This window comes from Rana temporaria, chromosome 2 (assembly GCF_905171775.1).
Source record: "Rana temporaria chromosome 2, aRanTem1.1, whole genome shotgun sequence".
Classification (NCBI taxonomy): domain Eukaryota; kingdom Metazoa; phylum Chordata; class Amphibia; order Anura; family Ranidae; genus Rana; species Rana temporaria.
In genome coordinates this window covers 429,882,534-429,901,041 of record NC_053490.1, presented here as the reverse complement: position 1 = coordinate 429,901,041, position 18,508 = coordinate 429,882,534, and the positions used below count along the sequence as shown (strand labels likewise).

Here is an 18,508-nt window from a genome sequence, read left to right as displayed (position 1 = left end):
CGTGTACCATTCTGGATTTTAATAGGATCAGAAAAAATGTTGTTGACTTTAATTTTGGCCTGGGGGTTTCGATAGAGAGCTGAAATCCATGACAACATATTCTCATTTAATCCAATATGGGAGCACGTGGTCATCGTGTAATCCCAGGAGACTCTATCAAAAGCCTTCTCGGCATCAGTAGAAAGCAGAAGACCCTTTGTCTTAGAATTTCGGGTAAAGTTAATTAGGTTTAGTGCTTTAGTAATATTATCTCGAGCTTCCTTACCTGGCATGAATCCTACTTGTTCTGGTCCTATTCGTTTTTTACACATCACAGCAAACCTTTTATTAGTATTAGTACTGCATACTGTATATTGCCTTTCTGCTATCTCTGCAGTTATGCAACACTGTCAGGTAAAAAACGAACCCTAGGTTTGAATTACTAGCTGGGTATAGCTAGTAATGCCTATGGTACTTGCCATTCAATCCAAAAATGTTATAGGTAGGACATGTTGAGTAAGTCAGCTCCTGACTTCTTAGCAGTGAGGTCTCCTTGCTATAATTACTACTTTTGCCTGTCCCAACTCCTGTTCCATTCTCCATAACATAAAATAATTGAAAAAATCCAAAAGGAGAGTGGGAACCCCTCATAATGAGCACAGCAGGCCAGAAATCCAGGTACAGATATCTCACCACCATGAGATATCTAATGTTGGTTGTTTTAACTCTACAGCTTAAAGCGGGGGTTCACCCGAAAAACAAATTTTTAACATTAGATTGAGGCTAATTGTGGGAAGCACAATCGGGTGTTTTTTTTTTTAAATCAATGCAGTACATACCGTTTTAGAGATAGATGTTCTCCGCGGCTTCCGGGTATGGTCTGCGGGACTGGGCGTTCCTATTTGATTGACAGCCTTCCAACCGTTGCATACAGCGCGTCACGAGTTTCCGAAAGTAGCCGAACGTCGGTGCGCAGGCGCCGTATAGAGCCGCACCGACGTCCGGCTTCTTTCGGCAACTCGTGACACGCTGTATGCGACGGTCGGAAGGCTGTCAATCAAATAGGAACGCCCAGTCCCGCAGACCATACCCGGAAGCCGCGGAGAACATCTATCTCTAAAATAGTATGTACTGCATTGATTTTTAAAAAAAACACCCGATTGTGCTTCCCACAATCAAGCCTCAATCTAATGTTAAAAATTTTTTTTCGGGTGAACCCCCACTTTAAACTAATAACTGAAATAGTGGTTTTGGAACTTACAACAGTCACTTAGAATATCATCTTTACTACTGTACTTCATTGTGGAAATACTAATTAAATATAAGTACTGCTTTCCTGGTGTACATTATCATACTTTGCATCTTACTGCCTGCACTCATTAAAAATATTTTGTTTTTTGATTATCATGTTTTCCCTGTCATAACTAGGTGGTTTGGTATGCCTCACAACTCGCAGTAACGTCTCCAACCTGATGTACAAAGCTAACCTAGAGGAAGTCATGTCTGATATGGAAAGCAAAGGACACTGGGAACAGATATCTGTACAGGAAGTGGAGCAGTGGGAAAAGGCTATATCAGAAAAGGAAGTCTCCTCGAAATCTGATTACATACCTGGTGTCATATATATTTACAGAAAAAAAAATTGACCTTTGATATGACATTGATTTTAAATAGCATAATGTAAACAATAATGTATATTTTTGTAATATCATTATTTGATAAATATAAATATATTTGGACAGTCAACAGATTTTGAACATTCAACATCTAGAGAGATTTGGAGGAATGATTTAATTTTAAGGTTTTACTGTGGATTGGAATTATAGAGATTTTGAAAATAAATTGTAAGTTCTGTCTAAAGGCTGTGCTTTTTTTGTTGTGTCTTTCTGTCATTTTAATAAAATGAAAGTACGCCTGCTGCAGCTACATCAACCTCAGGATCAGGGCTGTGCCAGGGGCAGATGCAAGCACCATAACAATTGATGACACTGTGTGGTTTGGAGGCAGGGATGAACATGCATTGGTATGGACATGCCCCCATCGCTCCACCCTGAAGCCTCGTACACACGACCGAGGAACTGGACGGGCGAAACTTTTCCTCGTCGAGTTCCTTGTTAGGCTGTTGAGGAACTCGACAAGGCAAGTTTCTCCATTCCCGTCGAGGAAATAGAGAACTTGATCTCTTTTTGGCTCGTCGAGTTTCTCGACAGTTTCCTCAACGAAAATGTACACACGACCGGTTTCCTCTCCAAAAAATATCTCCCAGCAAGTTTCTTGCTGGTTTTTGCCGAGAAACTCGGTCGTGTGTATGAGGCCTGAGTGATGCCTGAGGCGGTTGACTCAATTGCCCTAATGGGCAGTATGGCCCTGCTCAGGATCCATGTTTCTGTAGAACGCCAATCTTCAGACTGGAGACTGATGAAGGTAGTAGTACCCAGAACACATCATGGCCCTAGGAAATACTATAGGAATGGGAAGTACCATCTGACGCTCGACATGCACTGCAGTCTACTCTTGACTGCTAAACCTGAACATTTCCATCTCCAGGTGCTGTTGTTTTTCGCTGACAACTGAAGTGTATAGAGGAATTTTAGTCGGTATACTTACACCAAATATGCTCTGCATACTTTTATCTATATGAGTATAATATTCTCTTTTTTTAAGGTGTTTAAAAATTGGTGCACTTTTTTTCTTGCTTATGTCTTTACAGCACAAAAAAATATATTTTTTGGTTTGTAGTGTTTAATATCAATTTTCAATGTATTTGTATTGACAACCCTTTTTTGCGTACACAATTTGTTTCTTTTTTTGTAGATTCTCTTTTTAATATAGTGTGACACCAACAAGAGAAAGAGACGTGCAAAGCCGCTGTAGAACAGAGCATAGGGTATTGACGTTTTTCAAATGATAAATGATTCAACAGAAGTTGTGGATAGTTATATAAGGGCTCCTTCACACCATGTACATTGAGCTGCATTGATCTGTATTGATCAATGCAAGTTCAATGCAAGGGCATATAAAAAAAAACTTTCCCTTCCACTTTACAATATTCTGCATTGATGCTACAATTGCAACTCCCCCCCCCCCCCCCCCATACTTGATGAAAGTGTGATGTTGGACTATATTCCGTTTTGTGAAAGCAAATACTGTAGGGGAATGTTTGATCATTGATAAAGGAATGCTATAAAGTTTAAACGCTTTTTTTAGAGGCACTGAAAGTGTACCTGTATTTATAATGTTTGTCCAATCTGGATATTATAGTGTCGCATTTAGTCATAATGTTTAAGTGTCAGACATGAAGACTGGATGACCGTACACTGACATTCATAAGATTCAAAGTAGAAAAAATGTCCATGCATACAAAATACAAGTTAAAGAGCTAGTGTTGATGCACTTCACACCAATGTTCGCTGAATTACTATGATTAAGCATCCATTGGCGTGAAATGCGTCAACACTAGCTCTTCACCCTGTGTTTTTTGTTTGTATAGACAGGAGAGTGAGGCCCGGAATGACAAACACAAAAAGAAATATAATGCAGGGCCGGGCATGACTGGTGGTGGATGCAGGCAACCAAGGGGTTAAGGAAGGAGGTGGTAGCAAGGAAGGAGGCTGGGGACCAATTGGAAGAAGGGGGAGGAGTGGTATATAAGGGGGGCGGGGGCGGCCCACGTGCACAGCCCCGGGAAGGAAGCAGACAAAGAGGACAGTTTTTTCTCCCATCTGCACAGCAGCGTTTTTACTCAAAAAAGAAAATGCAGAAAATTGACTTATTTTTGGCAAAACTGCGCGCGGCAGCGGCGAATAGAGAACCAGGATGGCTTGAGGAGCAGATGGGGGCCCTTATTCCAGATGAAGGGGGGGGGTCGCAGGCCGCAGAGGTAGCTACACCACGTGCTCGGCGGTCGCGAGCGCCGGATCGTTATTCCCCCGCACCAACTGGCAGGACCCAGCGCCATAATAGGAGCCCTAGGGAGGATCCGTCACCCCCGCCGGCCAAGCGCTCTCATGCTTCGGCCGGGGGTGCAGGTAGACGCAATACGCCAATCAATTTGGGCCCTGCGGGCGGGGCATCGGGCCGTAATGGCGCCCGTGTCTTGCCCAAAAAGAAGACAGCAGCAGGAGCGGGTCCCTCAGGAGCAGACAGGAACAAAAGGGGGGGGCCCCAACCAGAGACAAGCAATGGAACGGCCGGGGGGTCCTCACGGATCGGGACCACCGGCTCCAGGTCAGCGGGGAGGCCGGATTCACTTGAAAGGCGGAGGGAGGTGTCCGGTAGATCCCAGGGACAGAGCGGACATTTTGATGCGTCCACGACCGGGTTGAGGGGGAGAGGACGACCCGCCGAGAGGCTGGGGTCTTCGGCCTCCAGGCTTACCGGGCCTGGGGGGCTGACGTCGTCGGCAACGCCGGTCTTGGAAGGTCGTTCTGAGGTGGAGTCATCGGGATCGGATGAGGAAGATCGGGTGGAGGATTCGCCAGCGGTGGAGCTTCCGATGTCGGCTGTGAGGGATGCTCCTGGTCAGCCTGGTAAGTTAACTAATTTTACTTCTGGGGATGTTGCTGCTTTGTTATGCTCATTGTTGGGGGTTGGGGGGGGCGGGCCTCAGGTAACAGGGGGCAATGTGGGGAGTAATGTCCTGCCGCCTTCCGGGGGCCCCGGGGTGGCGGGGGTAATGCCTGCCGCCCAGGGTTCTCCTGGTGGGCTGCAAGAGTTATTGAGGGGTATGGGGGAGCTAATGCAACGGTTTGCCGGGGGGGGCGGGGTGGTGACGCCGCCGCAGGCTGCGCCCTGGTTGGGGGCTAATGCTGTGCCCCCCGTATTGGTTGGGGCACCAGCCCTGGTTGGTGGGGAAAAGGGGGCGACACCCGAGGGTGGGTCAGGAGACGCCGCAGGGGGTGGGAAGCCCGGGGGGGGGGGGAAAGGGGGATGAGGTCAGGCTGGAAGATGCGGCGAGAGGGGAAATGTATGTATGCTTTGAGGGTCCACTGGGGTCCCATTTGAAACAGGAGGTCAAGGATAAGATAGAAAAGGGCGAGTATGTTGAAATTTTTTCCCTGTTGCCTTTAGAAAAATTCAATCTTGACAGGGTTAAAACGGATGGGATAAAAAAGGATGATGAGGAAAAGAGGAGGTATGGATTGATTCCCCGTACGTTTAGCAACTGGTTGCAAGCGTTTGCAATCATGGCCAGCGTCATTGGAGAGAAAAGCCCGGAGCATTGTTCGGCGCTTTTCTGCTACATGGACGCCATAGGGGAAGCACAGCGGGTTTATGGGGGAACGGGATGGCTGCGGTACGACGAGCAGTTTCGGCAGCGGCGGGCGGTTCGCCCGTATCTGCGTTGGGACCATAAGGATATTAGCTTGTGGATGAGGATGATTTCCGCTCCCAGGTCTAATACACCGTTTTTTCAGGGGGGGGCCGGGGGTACACCCACCTCTGGATCGCCGGCCGGGAAAAAATGGGGGGTGTGCTGGCAGTTCAACGAAGGTTCCTGCAAGTTTGGGGGAACCTGTCGTTTTAAGCACGAGTGCTCCGGATGCGGGGGTGCTCACCCCCTGTCACGGTGTTTTAAGAAGGGCAAGCGGGGGGGGGGACGCTGCTAGCAAAGGGGGTAACGCCAGTGAGGGTGGAAAAGATGGGACCTTTTCTAGATAGGTACCCGGATAGGGCGGCAGCTCGGCTGCTCGCGTCGGGGTTCTCCGAGGGATTTGTCATTCCCAGTTCTTTGTCGAAGGTGCCACCCTTGGCGAAGAATCTGCGGTCTGCCTTGGAGAATCCTTCAGTGGTATCGAAAAAACTAGCAAAAGAAGTGGAACTGGGCAGGATGGCTGGGCCGTTCACGGAGATGCCACTGCCGGATTTGGTAGTGTCACCTCTGGGGGTGGTGCCCAAGAAGGAACCAAACAAGTATCGCCTCATTCACCACTTGTCTTTTCCAAAGGGGGGGTCGGTGAATGACGCAATAGATCCAGAAGCATGCTCCGTGTCGTACGCGTCGTTTGACGCGGCAGTGCGGTGGGTGCGGCGTTACGGGAGGGGCGCCCTGATGGCGAAGTCGGACATTGAGGCTGCGTTCCGCTTGCTGCCGGTTCACCCGGACAGTTTTAGGCTGTTGGGTTGCCGGTGGCAAGAGGAGTTTTACGTGGATCAGTGTTTGCCTATGGGATGCTCGATTTCCTGCGCACTGTTTGAGACATTTAGTTCCTTCTTGGAGTGGGTGGTCAGGGACGTGGCAGGGGTGGATTCAGTTATCCACTATCTTGATGACTACCTGTGCGTGGGACCCCCGTCATCCAAAGTGTGCGCAGTCTTGCTGGCAACATTGCAGCACATTGCGGAGAAGTTCGGAGTGCCGCTGGCGGCCGACAAGACGGAGGGCCCGCGCACGGAATTGATGTTTCTAGGTATCATGATTGATTCAGAAAAAATGGAGTGTAGGCTTCCGAGGGACAAGGTTGAGAATCTCCGGATGGAGTTTCGGGGGATGGTGGGGCAGGACAAAGTTCAGTTGCGGACGTTGCAGTCGTTATTGGGAAAATTGAACTTCGCCTGCCGCATCATCCCTATGGGCAGGGTCTTTTGCCGACGGCTGTCGGCAGCAACCGCGGGTGTTCGGGCACCGAAGCACTACATTAGGTTGACAAGGGATCTAAAAGCTGATTTACAGGTGTGGGACACATTTCTAGAGACATACAACGGGAGGGCCATTTGGATGTCCGGCCCCTTCAGCAATTTTGATTTGGATCTGGTCACGGACGCGGCTGGATCCACAGGTTACGGGGCCTTCTTTAAGGGAAGGTGGAGCGCGGAGGCATGGCCGGAGTCCTGGGTAACGGCGGGTTTTGAAAAGAACCTGGTGCTACTGGAGCTATTCCCAGTGGTGGTGGCGATTGAGCTATGGGGGGCAGAATGCAGGGATCTGAAGATCAGGTTGAACTGCGACAACATGGGGGTGGTGCAAGTCATCAATCGTATCTCCGGTTCATCGGTTCCGGTGGTGCGGTTGCTGCGGCACCTGGTGTTACGTTGTCTTCAGTGGAATATTTTCCTGTATGCAGTGCATATTCCGGGGGTGGATAATAGGCTTGCTGACGCCCTGTCTCGATTCCAGTGGGACAGGTTCAGGGAGCTGGCTCCAGGGGCCGACGCAGAAGGGGTTCCTTGCCCAGGGTGGATGTGGGGACTTGCTTTGGAGCCGCAGCAGACTGGCTCAGGAGGTCGGTGAGTGGGCCGACGTGGACTGCATATGCTAAGGTATGGGCGGAATGGGCTGGTTTTAAGCGGTTGGCGGAGGTGGAGCGGGCAGACATGGAGATGGGCTGGTTAGTGGTGTATTTTGTGTCTAGACACATGGAAAAGGTGGGGTCAGTCTCTGCGTTGGAAAAGAAGCTGGCGGCCCTGGCCTTTTTGTTTAAACTGGAGGGGAGGGAGGATTTTACGAAGTCGTTTTGGGTAAGGCAAGCGGTAAAGGGATACAAGAAGGGACGTCAGAGCAGTGATGCGCGGAGGCCGGTGACATTTTCCGTACTACGCAGAATTTTTGGGGTATTGGGGGAGGTTTGTTCGTCCGCATATGAAATACGGTTGTTTCGGGCGGGGTTTTCGGTCGCGTTTTTCGGTGCGTTTCGGGTGGGGGAGCTAGTAAGTCCCTCCAGGCGGGTTCCCGGGGGTTTATTGGTCAACGACGTTCATTTAGCAGAGGGCAAAGTGGTTTTTCGCCTTAAGCGCTCAAAAACGGATCAAGGGGGAAAAGGGGTGGACGTATCTTTGTATTCGCTGCCGGGTTCAGAGGCTTGTCCGGTAGGGGTGGTAAGGGAATTTTTTAAGGTACGCCCCAAGTTGGGGGGCCCATTTTTGATGCATGGGGACGGGTCTTTTGTTTCACGGTTTCAATTTACGGCCCTGTTTAGAAAATGTTTGAAAAAGGCGGGTTTGGACGAGCGGCTGTTTGCCTCGCACTCCTTCCGCATTGGGGCGGCGACCGAGGCGGCCCGGTGCGGGTTGGATGAGACAGCAGTAAAACGAATCGGGAGATGGGAATCTAGGAGATTTCGCTCTTACGTGCGCCCACACTTGGCGTTGGATTTGTGAGAGGTGTGGGATCAAGAAAAAAGGACCGGTTTATTGCAATATGTTTAGGGTGTGGATGATCATTGTTTATTTTGTTTTACAGGTGGAGGAAAGCCAGGCCTCGTGTGGATAATGGGGCATTCATATGTTTGTAGGGGGGCCAGGAGAGCAGATGCTAGGCCAGAAGGTAGGCAGTTGGGGATTTCCAGGCGGGAGGCAACGGTCAGGTGGTTGGGGATCCCCGGGATGGGTTGGAGCAGGGTGCTGTCTGAAGTGCAGCGCTATGCTCGGCTCGACCGACCTCCCGATGTGCTACTGTTGCACGTCGGGGGAAACGACTTGGGGATCCGGCCGATAGGGGACTTGATGACGGCAGTCAAGGCGGACGTCTTGACGTTGCGGGCATCTTTCCCGAGAATGCTGATAGTATGGTCTGACATTGTCGCGCGAACTACCTGGCGTATGGCAAGGTCAGTGGACCGGGTCAACAAAGGGAGAATAAAGGTAAATAAGGTGCTAGGGCGGTTTGTGGCCAAACATGGGGGGTTAGTGGTGAGACACAGAGAATTGGAGCTTAATTTGGGGCTGTACCTGCTCAGGGATGGTGTCCACCTAACCGACGTGGGTACGGACTTGTGGGTCCTGGGAGTGCAGGAGGGAATTCAGAGGGCCCTGCGGGTGTGGAGGGGCCCGTAAGGAAAAGGGGAGTTTCCCTTTCGGGCTGTGGCGGTGTCCTTGGTCTTTGATGGTGGCAGTTAACGGATGGAATGGAAATGGTGGGGGGCTCATCGGTGGGATGGCTCCCCCCTTACGGGGTTATTACAGTGGAATGGTGTCCGCTGTAATACGGTGATGGTACACTGCAGGTTAAAGGGGTGTCTCAGAGCTGGGTCGGCTGGAGGCCGGTTATGGTAATGGAACGCAGTGGTGGTGGTGAAGGAAAAGGTTAACTGGGGTTTACCGTCAAAGACCAATTGGGACTGGTGTAAATAATAAAAGAGTTTTGATAAAATAGTCGTTAATAATAAAGTTGGAATTGTTGGAAATTCCTATTTCACGTTTGGTTAAAAATATAATTTAATTTGGTTACAAAATAAAAATGGCTGTTGTGGCCAATTTACTCCAATTTTACTGTGTCAGTGTCATTACTGGGTAAGAGGGTCAAGAGAAGGGAAAAGGGGGGTTGGGGTGAAAAGGGGGGAAGGTAAATAACAGGGTTGCAATATCAGACTACAATAGTCAAGTGAGGCCCGGAATGACAAACACAAAAAGAAATATAATGCAGGGCCGGGCATGACTGGTGGTGGATGCAGGCAACCAAGGGGTTAAGGAAGGAGGTGGTAGCAAGGAAGGAGGCTGGGGACCAATTGGAAGAAGGGGGAGGAGTGGTATATAAGGGGGGCGGGGGCGGCCCACGTGCACAGCCCCGGGAAGGAAGCAGACAAAGAGGACAGTTTTTCCCACCCACCCTCCCTGTGTTTTTGTGGTGTGTGTTGGTGTTGTGCGTTTGTTTTCTTTTCTTTCAGGATAAAGGCAGGATCGTCGCAACAGCATTGGCGGTGTCCTTGGTCTTTGATGGTGGCAGTTAACGGATGGAATGGAAATGGTGGGGGGCTCATCGGTGGGATGGCTCCCCCCTTACGGGGTTATTACAGTGGAATGGTGTCCGCTGTAATACGGTGATGGTACACTGCAGGTTAAAGGGGTGTCTCAGAGCTGGGTCGGCTGGAGGCCGGTTATGGTAATGGAACGCAGTGGTGGTGGTGAAGGAAAAGGTTAACTGGGGTTTACCGTCAAAGACCAATTGGGACTGGTGTAAATAATAAAAGAGTTTTGATAAAATAGTCGTTAATAATAAAGTTGGAATTGTTGGAAATTCCTATTTCACGTTTGGTTAAAAATATAATTTAATTTGGTTACAAAATAAAAATGGCTGTTGTGGCCAATTTACTCCAATTTTACTGTGTCAGTGTCATTACTGGGTAAGAGGGTCAAGAGAAGGGAAAAGGGGGGTTGGGGTGAAAAGGGGGGAAGGTAAATAACAGGGTTGCAATATCAGACTACAATAGTCATGAAAGAAAGGTCCTGTTAAAGCCCAGCTCCAAAACGGACAGAGGGAGGGAAGTGCAAAAAAACATTTTTTTGTTAGAGTTAGGATTTAAGCTATAAGTAGCTTAAAGTGGTTGTAAACCCTTATTTTTGACTTTTACCTACAGGTAAGCCTATAATAAGGCTTACCTGTAGGTATAAATAATATCTCCTAAACCTGTACGGTTTAGGAGATATTCCCCTCGCAATGCACGGCTGATTGCAGCGGCGCATGCGCAGGGGGGATCCTCGGCTGAAGGGAATGAAATCTCCCGCGCGCATGCGCGGGAGTGACGTCATTGCCGCTCCAGCCAATCACAGTGCTGGAGCGGCGATACCCGGAAGACACGCAGAGTCAAGATGACATCTCGCTCCGCGTGGACCAGGTAAGTTCTCTTCTCCTCGTTCCGAGGTAAGTATTTCATAATGAGCTAGTATGCGGTGCATACTAGCTCATTATGGCTTTTGCTTTGCAAGTGTAAGAAAAAAAAATGGTATATGCGGGTTTACAACCGCTTTAAGTTGTGTTTTTTTTTTAATAACCATTAGAATTGCTGCCCTATTGAAGGTAGCATGGTTCCTGCTCTACATAAAGACCTTTCTTTTTTCTTTCTGCTTCCTAACTATCCATAGGTAGAGCTATAGACATCTTGAACCTTTAGGCGTGTGCAACGGGATGTAAAAATGTATTTAAAAAATGAAGGGCTCATTCACACGTGTTCACTGTGTGTGTGTGTGTGTGTGTGTGTGTGTGTGTGTATATATATATATATATATATAGTTGTGCTCATAAGTTTACATACCCTGGCAGAATTTATGATTTCTTGTCCATTTTTCAGAGAATAGGAATAACACAAAAACTTTTCTTTCACTCATGGTTAGTGTTTGGCTGAAGCCATTTATTATCAATCAACTGTGTTTACTCTTTTTTAAATCATAATCACAACAGAAACTACCCAAATGACCCTGATCAAAAGTTTACATACCCCAGTTCTTAATACCGTGTATTGCCCCCTTTAACATCAATGACAGCTTGAAGTCTTTTGTGGTATTTGTGGATGAGGCTCTTTATCTTCTCACATGGTAAAGCTGTCCATTCCTCTTGGCAAAAAGCCTCCAGTTTCTGTAAATTCGTGGGCTGTCTTGCATGAACTGCACGTTTTGGGATCTCCCCAGAGTGGCTCAAGGATATTGAGGTCAGGAGACTGAGATGGACACTCCAGAACCTTCACTTTATTCTGCTGTAGCCAATGACAGGTCGAATTTCCCTTGTGTTTTGGATCATTGTCATGTTGGAATGTCCAAGTACGTCCCATGCACAGCTTCCTGGCTCATGAATGCAAATGTTCCTCCAGTATTTTTTGATAACTGCATTCATCTTGCCATCAATTTTGACCAAATTTCCTGTGCCTTTGTAGCTCACACATCCCCAAAATATCAACGATCCACCTCTGTACCTTTCATCATAGGCCTTGTTGATTCCTCTACAAATGTAGTGTTTATGGTTGTGGCCAAAAAGCTCAATTTTGGTCTCATCACTCCAAATGACTTTGTGCCAGAAGGTTTGAGGCTTGCCCCTGTGCTGTTTGGCAAATTGTAAGTGGGATACTTTGTGGCATTTGTGTATGTAGCGCCTGTGTACTTTCAAGTACCGGTGCTATTCTAAATTTAAGGGGGATGAGAGAGTTAGTTAGCTCTCATCCAGATGATTTGTTCAAATTGGGTCTCTGCTTTAGCTGGTCTGTGCTGTGGGCTCATTCTGTTGTTGCTGGGCTGTCATACCACCCCGGAGCGACAGGTGGCGCCAGTGGAGTTCAGGATAGGGTGCCTCTTGCCAGCAGCCAATCAGGAGGGTTTTTCCCTCGCGGGGCATGCTGGGGGAGGATACTTCTTGAGCAGACGCAATTACGGTGGGGTTCTTTTCCTGAGGTGGTGCCCGCCTTTAGGGTGACCACACATCACGGCTCCCCGGCGAGATGGCCTACCAGGCGGGGATGCGCGTGCCACGCGTGTTCCTGGTACCGGGACCATGTCGGCCCGATACTGGGTCCCCAATTCTGAGGAGATCCCAAACGAGATTTCTGTTCAGTGGGGAGTCCACCTGAGGAGAGCCAGGAGAGCAGGGGAGGGCTGGCAGCCTTTGGCCTGGGGGGCAAGTCCAGTCAAGTGGCCCATAGAGCGTGGAAAAGTGATGGATCGAGGAAAACAGTCTAAGATTTTTCATGATCACAAGAGTCCGCACAGAGGCCCCCTTACATCAGAGTCCGCACAGAGGCCCCCCTTACATCAGAGTCCACACAGCGGCCCCCCTTACATCAGAGTCCGCACAGTGGCCCCCCTTACATCAGAGTCCGCACAGAGGCCCCCCCTTACATCAGAGTCCGCACAGAGGCCCCCCTTTCATCAGAGTCCGCACAGAGGCCCCCCTTTCATCAGAGTCCGCACAGAGGCCCCCCTTTCATCAGAGTCTGCACAGAGGCCCCCCTTACATCAGAGTCCGCACAGAGGCCCCCCTTACATTAGAGTCTGCACAAAGGCCCCCCTTACATCAGAGTCCGCACAGAGGCCCCCTTACATCAGAGTCCATCATTGGAAGGTGAGCAGCGGCCGTGAACTGTGTTAACAGAGCTCCGGCAGGCATATTCCTGCTCTGTAAAAACAGCATTTGGTAGTGGCGGCCGGTGGCTGTGCATAGTGTCACCAACCCGGGGGGAGATTTCCACCCTGCCCCCCCTGCCAGCCCTCCCCTGCAGGAGAGGCTGGCGATCCAACAGGGCTTAGACAATCCATCGGGGATCAAGGTAACCGGACACTGAGAGGTTGGATGTCAGCAACCTGTCAGTCGGTAACCTGAGTGAAAATACTACCTGAAGGCGATTCTAACACAGATTCTACCAAGGAGGATTGTCTCCATGATCTAAGTTCTAGGGAGGGTCTGTGGCAGAGATCTCAAAGTTGCGAGTGATACTCTGGCTGCCAGGTCGGTGTGAGAGGCCTGTCCAGGTACACTATACCCAATCCGGCTGGAGTGGCGACGAAAGTAAAGTATCGTTGGAAGCAGGACTGTTTCCACATCGTTAAGCCTGAACCTGCTATTTCTCCTCCTCATCCTTCTTAGCTATCTACCTCAAGATTTACTGTTTACTGTGTTGGGTAAAATAAAAGCACAAGAAAAGACATCTGCTGTGTGGACATTCCATTTGCTAAGGCTCTCATCGTCTACCCTAGACAAGCACAGAGGTAACACGCCATCCCAATCTATGACCAGCGGCTCCGTCGGGGGTGAGCGCTACATGTAGTAATGTCTTTCTTCTGGAGACTCGACCATCCAACCCATCTTTCTTCAAGTGCCTCCTTATTGTGCATCTTGAAACAGCCACACCACATTTTTTCCTGTATTTCACCAGAAGTTATTTGTGGGTTTTTGTTTGCATCCCGAAACATTTCCTGCCAGTTGTGGCTGGAATTTTAGTTGGTCCATCTGACCTGGTTTGGTTTCAACAGAACCCCTCATTTTCCACTTCTGGATCAGAGTTTGAACACTGCTGATTGGCATTCTCAATTCCTTGGATATCTTTTTATATCACTTTCCTGTGTTATACAGTTCAACTACCTTTTCCTGCAGATTCTTTGACAATTCTTTTGCTTTCCCCCTGACTCAGAATCCAGAAACTTAGGTGCAGCACTGGATTAAAGATGAAAGGGTCTGTCAGGAGTCCAGAAACTCATTGACCTTTTATACACACACTCTGATGGTGTTATCTTTCATATTCTTTGAAAAATGGCCAAGAAATCATAAATGCTGCCATAAATCATAAATGCTTATGAGCACAACTGTGTGTGTATATATATATATATATTGTGAAATTATGAAAGGCGAGGTGATTGATGGACGTTATGTTTCACCTTGCATGTGTTCCTTTGGAGAGAGAGAGAGATTTGCATTATCTTTGTTTTGTGGGTGTCTGGGAAAAGCCCTTCACCTGTGAGTTAGGATCCTGAACTGTTTAGTTAGTGCCTGCAGGGCAAGGATTTATTTTCTGTTTTGTTTATTTGATTTTCATGTAACCTTTTACAAATAAAACTGGCTATAAGTCAGATTTTAAGAAAACCTGCTGTTTGGACTACCCTTTTTCACAGGGAAGGTTATCCCCATTGAGCTAACCCCCCACAATATACATAGAAACACATGCATGACTGTTTGAACTTTGGGGTGCACACCCTAATGCAATGGGCTGCGCACACCTATGCTTGAATCTGTTACTGGTACCTAATAAGACTGGGGATGATGATGATTTCCACAGTCTGGGAAAGGAGTATAGGGATATCCTGTTTTGGGCAATATATTAGGGATCTGTAATCAGAAATATTGTATGTTTTGAACTTCTGCTTTACATTTTTGCTGGCCACATATGGCTTGAATTTGGTCGATATTTGAACTGTGAGTGCAACCAGCCTGCTGGATTAAGCAATAATCACTGTCTTCTCCCTGCAGGGACGGCTTCCCCTGCCCCCCTGCTGGGAGAAGACAATGACCTTTAGGGTGACCACACATCACGGCTCCCTGGCGAGATGGCCTACCAGGCCGGGGTGCGCCGCCAGGGAGTCCCACATAAACACTGTCTGTGTTGATGGGGGTTTTAAGCTAATTTCTTTCCTGCAACCCATAATTTGCTCCATGTATGGCTGACCTAAGGTCTTATGTGAATTTGCTCTAGGACAGATAAACATCATGAAAGTTGGAATTCTGTTAGGATAATATCCTGTAATGATGTTTTATTGTCGCTCAGTAAGGTCATTAGTATCTGAACAGAAGCCAAAGTCCCTGTCAATTATATACACAGCCACATTATTAGTGTATTAGTTGTAGGGAATGTTCTGAATTGATTAGTACAGTCCTATCAGATATGCCCAACGATTTCCTCAACTATTCATTGAAATGAGGTGACAATCATTTATAGTAAATAGTATATTGATCCAAATGTTGTACCTGGAAGAAACATTTCAGAATATCATAACAGAAGTCAACGTCCGAAATGTGCCAGTTGCAGGGCTTTTTATTAGGGGGAACTTGGGGGAACTCAGTTCCACCACCTCTGGCTCCGATCCTTTGGTGCCTACTCAGCACAATCACTTGTAAACACAGAAGTCTGGTTTCTGTGTTTACAAGTGACAGCTCTGCACTCTGTGTGTAACCCACTGAACTCTGCACTCTGTATGTAATGCAATCCTGGTATTTAATGCCCCTTTAAGACCCTTCTACTGTTTTTGAAATCTGAACGGGGTCGTGGTTGAGTTCCTGCACCTATTTTCTGAGAAAAAAAGCTCTGGCCAGTTGTAGAGTAAGTGAAGAAAATGTCATCAGCACACCAAGGATTCCTCGAAGGTCCCAAAGCTTTCTTCCGTGGTTACATTATAAATATATAGCAACATTTCTGAGCTGTGCATGGGCCCTTTATTAGGTCACTTGCCTGAAGAAGGGGCCCTGCGTGGCTCTGAAACATTGCTTTATATTTATCATGTGGCCATGGACTAAAGCTATGGACCCTTTTGATTAATCCTTGGTGTGCTGATGACATTTTCTTCACTTTGATTATCCACCGTTTCCAGCCTATGGTCATTACAGCACCCAAAATCACTGAACAGCCAGTTTCTTTAACACCATTGTGTTTGGAGTAGAGTAAGGGAGCATTAAAGTGTATATTCAAGGGAAGCCAACATCTCTTTACAGGGTTGTGTTGCTATTTGTTTGAAAATGTGATCTTATCCATTGGGAGAAATATGGGAGCTGCCACTGCTGACCTCCTCCAGAAAATTATATTTGATCGGCTGTTATTCTGTCCCCATTGGCTTCAGTGCTTTCTGAATCATTGATGAGGAACAAGTATGTAGATTAGGGCAGTCATAGTCAGGCCCCATGCACACTAATCATTTATTCCCATGAATCTGGCGTTTAGCTGCAGGCATAAACGAATGAGAGCTGTTGCACCTAGCTGTCCTTGCTTTTGAGGCAATATGCATTTGCAGGCGGGCTGAGCTGGTGGGGTTGTTGTGTCTGAAGGGGTAGCTGCTGTGTGGTTGTTAGTCATCTCTTCCATGTGCCCCATTAACTCGTTGGGCACCAAGTACACATGTGAGGCCTACCCCGCCTGGGTTCCTCTGGGCTCTGATAGGCACTTCCGTACAGCCAACCAGCTGCCGTTATTCAGATGGCCGGACATGAGCGCCGACCATCAGAATTTTTTCCTTCTTTATGACAACAGTTAGAACCGGTTCACACAGGGGCGACCTGGGATCCAACTTGAAGTTGCCCCAAGTCGTCCCAAGTCGTGTGGTTGAGAAAATCAATGGAAGTGAATGGAGCCATCTTAATACACACTACTGAAGTCGCTCCGACTTCAGAAAAGGTTCCTGTACTACTTCAATCCGACTCCTAGGCAACTTGTACCCATTGATTTCAATGGAAGTTGCCTCAAAAGTCTGCTCACTGTCTTAACTGAAGCAACAATACAGGAAGATAACAAACCCCTCCCTCCCACAGAGCTGATTGTTGTTTGATTGGCCACTGGAAAGACTCCTGTCCTGGAGGCGACTTGAAGTTGCCTTGTACTGTCCTGGAGGCAACTTGAAGTTGCCTTGTAAGTTGCCTGATGATTCATACTCAAGTCGTGTCCAAGTTGCCTCCCAAAGTCGTGCTATGCTAGAAGTCGTGTTGCCCCTGGGTGAACCGGCTCTTAAGCTGCCCATACATGTATCGTAATTCCTCTGCTTCAGCAGGGATCAGCCAAATTTTGATCCATGCGTGGGCACTGTGGTTGAGCAGGGTTTTATCTACCAGTTGACTTCTGTTCAACTGCCCTGTCAGATTTTAACTACTTGATCAGCCTTGCAGGCTACAGGCTGAAGTGCTGATCAGTGTATTCAGATGGTGGGGAGATCTCCCCATTGTCAGAATACAAAGACACAGCGGGGAGGATTCCACCATCGACCTTGAATTTGAGGATGGTTGAGACAAAAAAAAACTACTAATGTATGGCCAGCTTTGGACTTTAATTTTGTGTACAAAATTCTTTGCACAACCCAGTGAAGTGTTGCTGAATAGACAGAATTTGGACACTGGCACCACAGGGGGCAACTGGTGCTGTTGTGACCATCCACTAAGTGTAGAATTAGGACAGATAGAGGATCCCTGCCTAGTATAGTGATGCCTTTCTTTACAACACGGTGTTCAGCTTGCACACTAGTTGATTAAAAAATGTTACAGTCACTGCCGGGCAACCAAGCACAGAAATAGGATCACTAAGACAACTAACCAGTTTAAAAGTAGGTGCAGTAAGTGGTTCATTTGCAAAGTATTTCTGGTAGATTTCCTTTGGTAATATAGGACAGGTTATCCTGTGTCAAGCAAGCATTAGTAAAATGCAGTAATTTTCTTAACAAAATCAGTAATAATTACAGTGCACAAAAGTGTATTTGAAATGGAAGCATCTTACTGTACCTACACATTAGGTCGTAACCTCCAGGGCAGTAACTTGACGAACTTGTCTAGCAGTAGAAGCACATTTTTTTCAAAATGTCCCATTTTCATGCATTTATGACACCATGGGGTAGATTCAGATAGGTTAGCGGATCTTTAGATCCGCGTAACCTATCTGATTTACGATCCGCCGGCGCTAGTTTCTGAGGCAAGTACCTAATTCAGAAAGCACTTACCTCAAAACTTGCGTATCGTAAATCCCCCGGCAGAATTCAAATTCCGCGGCTAGGGGGCGGCTACAATTTAAATCAGGCGCGTCCCCGCGCCGATCCAACAGCGCATGCGCCGTCCGTGAATTTTCCCGGCGTGCATTGCTTCAAATGACGTCGCTAGGACGTCATTGGTTTCGGCGTGAGCGTAACTTGCGTCCGGCCATATTCTGAATCAACTTACGCAAACGACGTAAAAATTTAAAACTCGGAGCGGGAACGACGGCCATACTTAACATAGGATACCCCTCACATAGCAGGGGTAACTATACGCCGGAAAAAGCCGAACAAAAGCGACTGGCGGGCGTTCGTTTCTGAATCATCGGATCTCCTCATTTGCATATTTGTCGCGTATACAAACAGAAGCGCCACCTAGCGGCCAGCGGGAGATTGCAGCCTAAGATTCGACAGTGTAAGTCACTCAGGCCCTGTACACACGACCGAGGAACTCAACGTGCCAAACACATCGAGTTCCTCGTCGAGTTCAGTGTGGAAGCCGCCGAGGAACTCGGCGGGCCGACTTTTTCCATTGACTAACGAGAAAATAGAGAACATGTTCTCTTTTCGGCCCGACGAGTTCCTCGATGGGTTCCTCGCTGAAAAGTGTACACACGACCGA

The 18,508-nt window shown here is 47.9% G+C and overlaps 1 protein-coding gene across 4 annotated transcripts in view; it reads left to right on the top strand.

Annotated features, from left to right (window-relative positions):
* METTL27 (methyltransferase like 27) overlaps positions 1-1,839 on the top strand; it is a 59,804-nt gene extending 57,965 nt beyond the window's left edge. For all 4 annotated transcript variants that reach the window (XM_040338296.1, XM_040338292.1, XM_040338294.1 and 1 more), the window contains one exon: positions 1,408-1,839. In XM_040338296.1, coding sequence (XP_040194230.1) covers positions 1,408-1,625 — 218 coding nt within the window. In that variant the 3' untranslated portion in view covers positions 1,626-1,839. The remainder of the gene's footprint in view (positions 1-1,407) is intronic.
* The last annotated feature ends 16,669 nt before the right edge of the window (positions 1,840-18,508 follow it).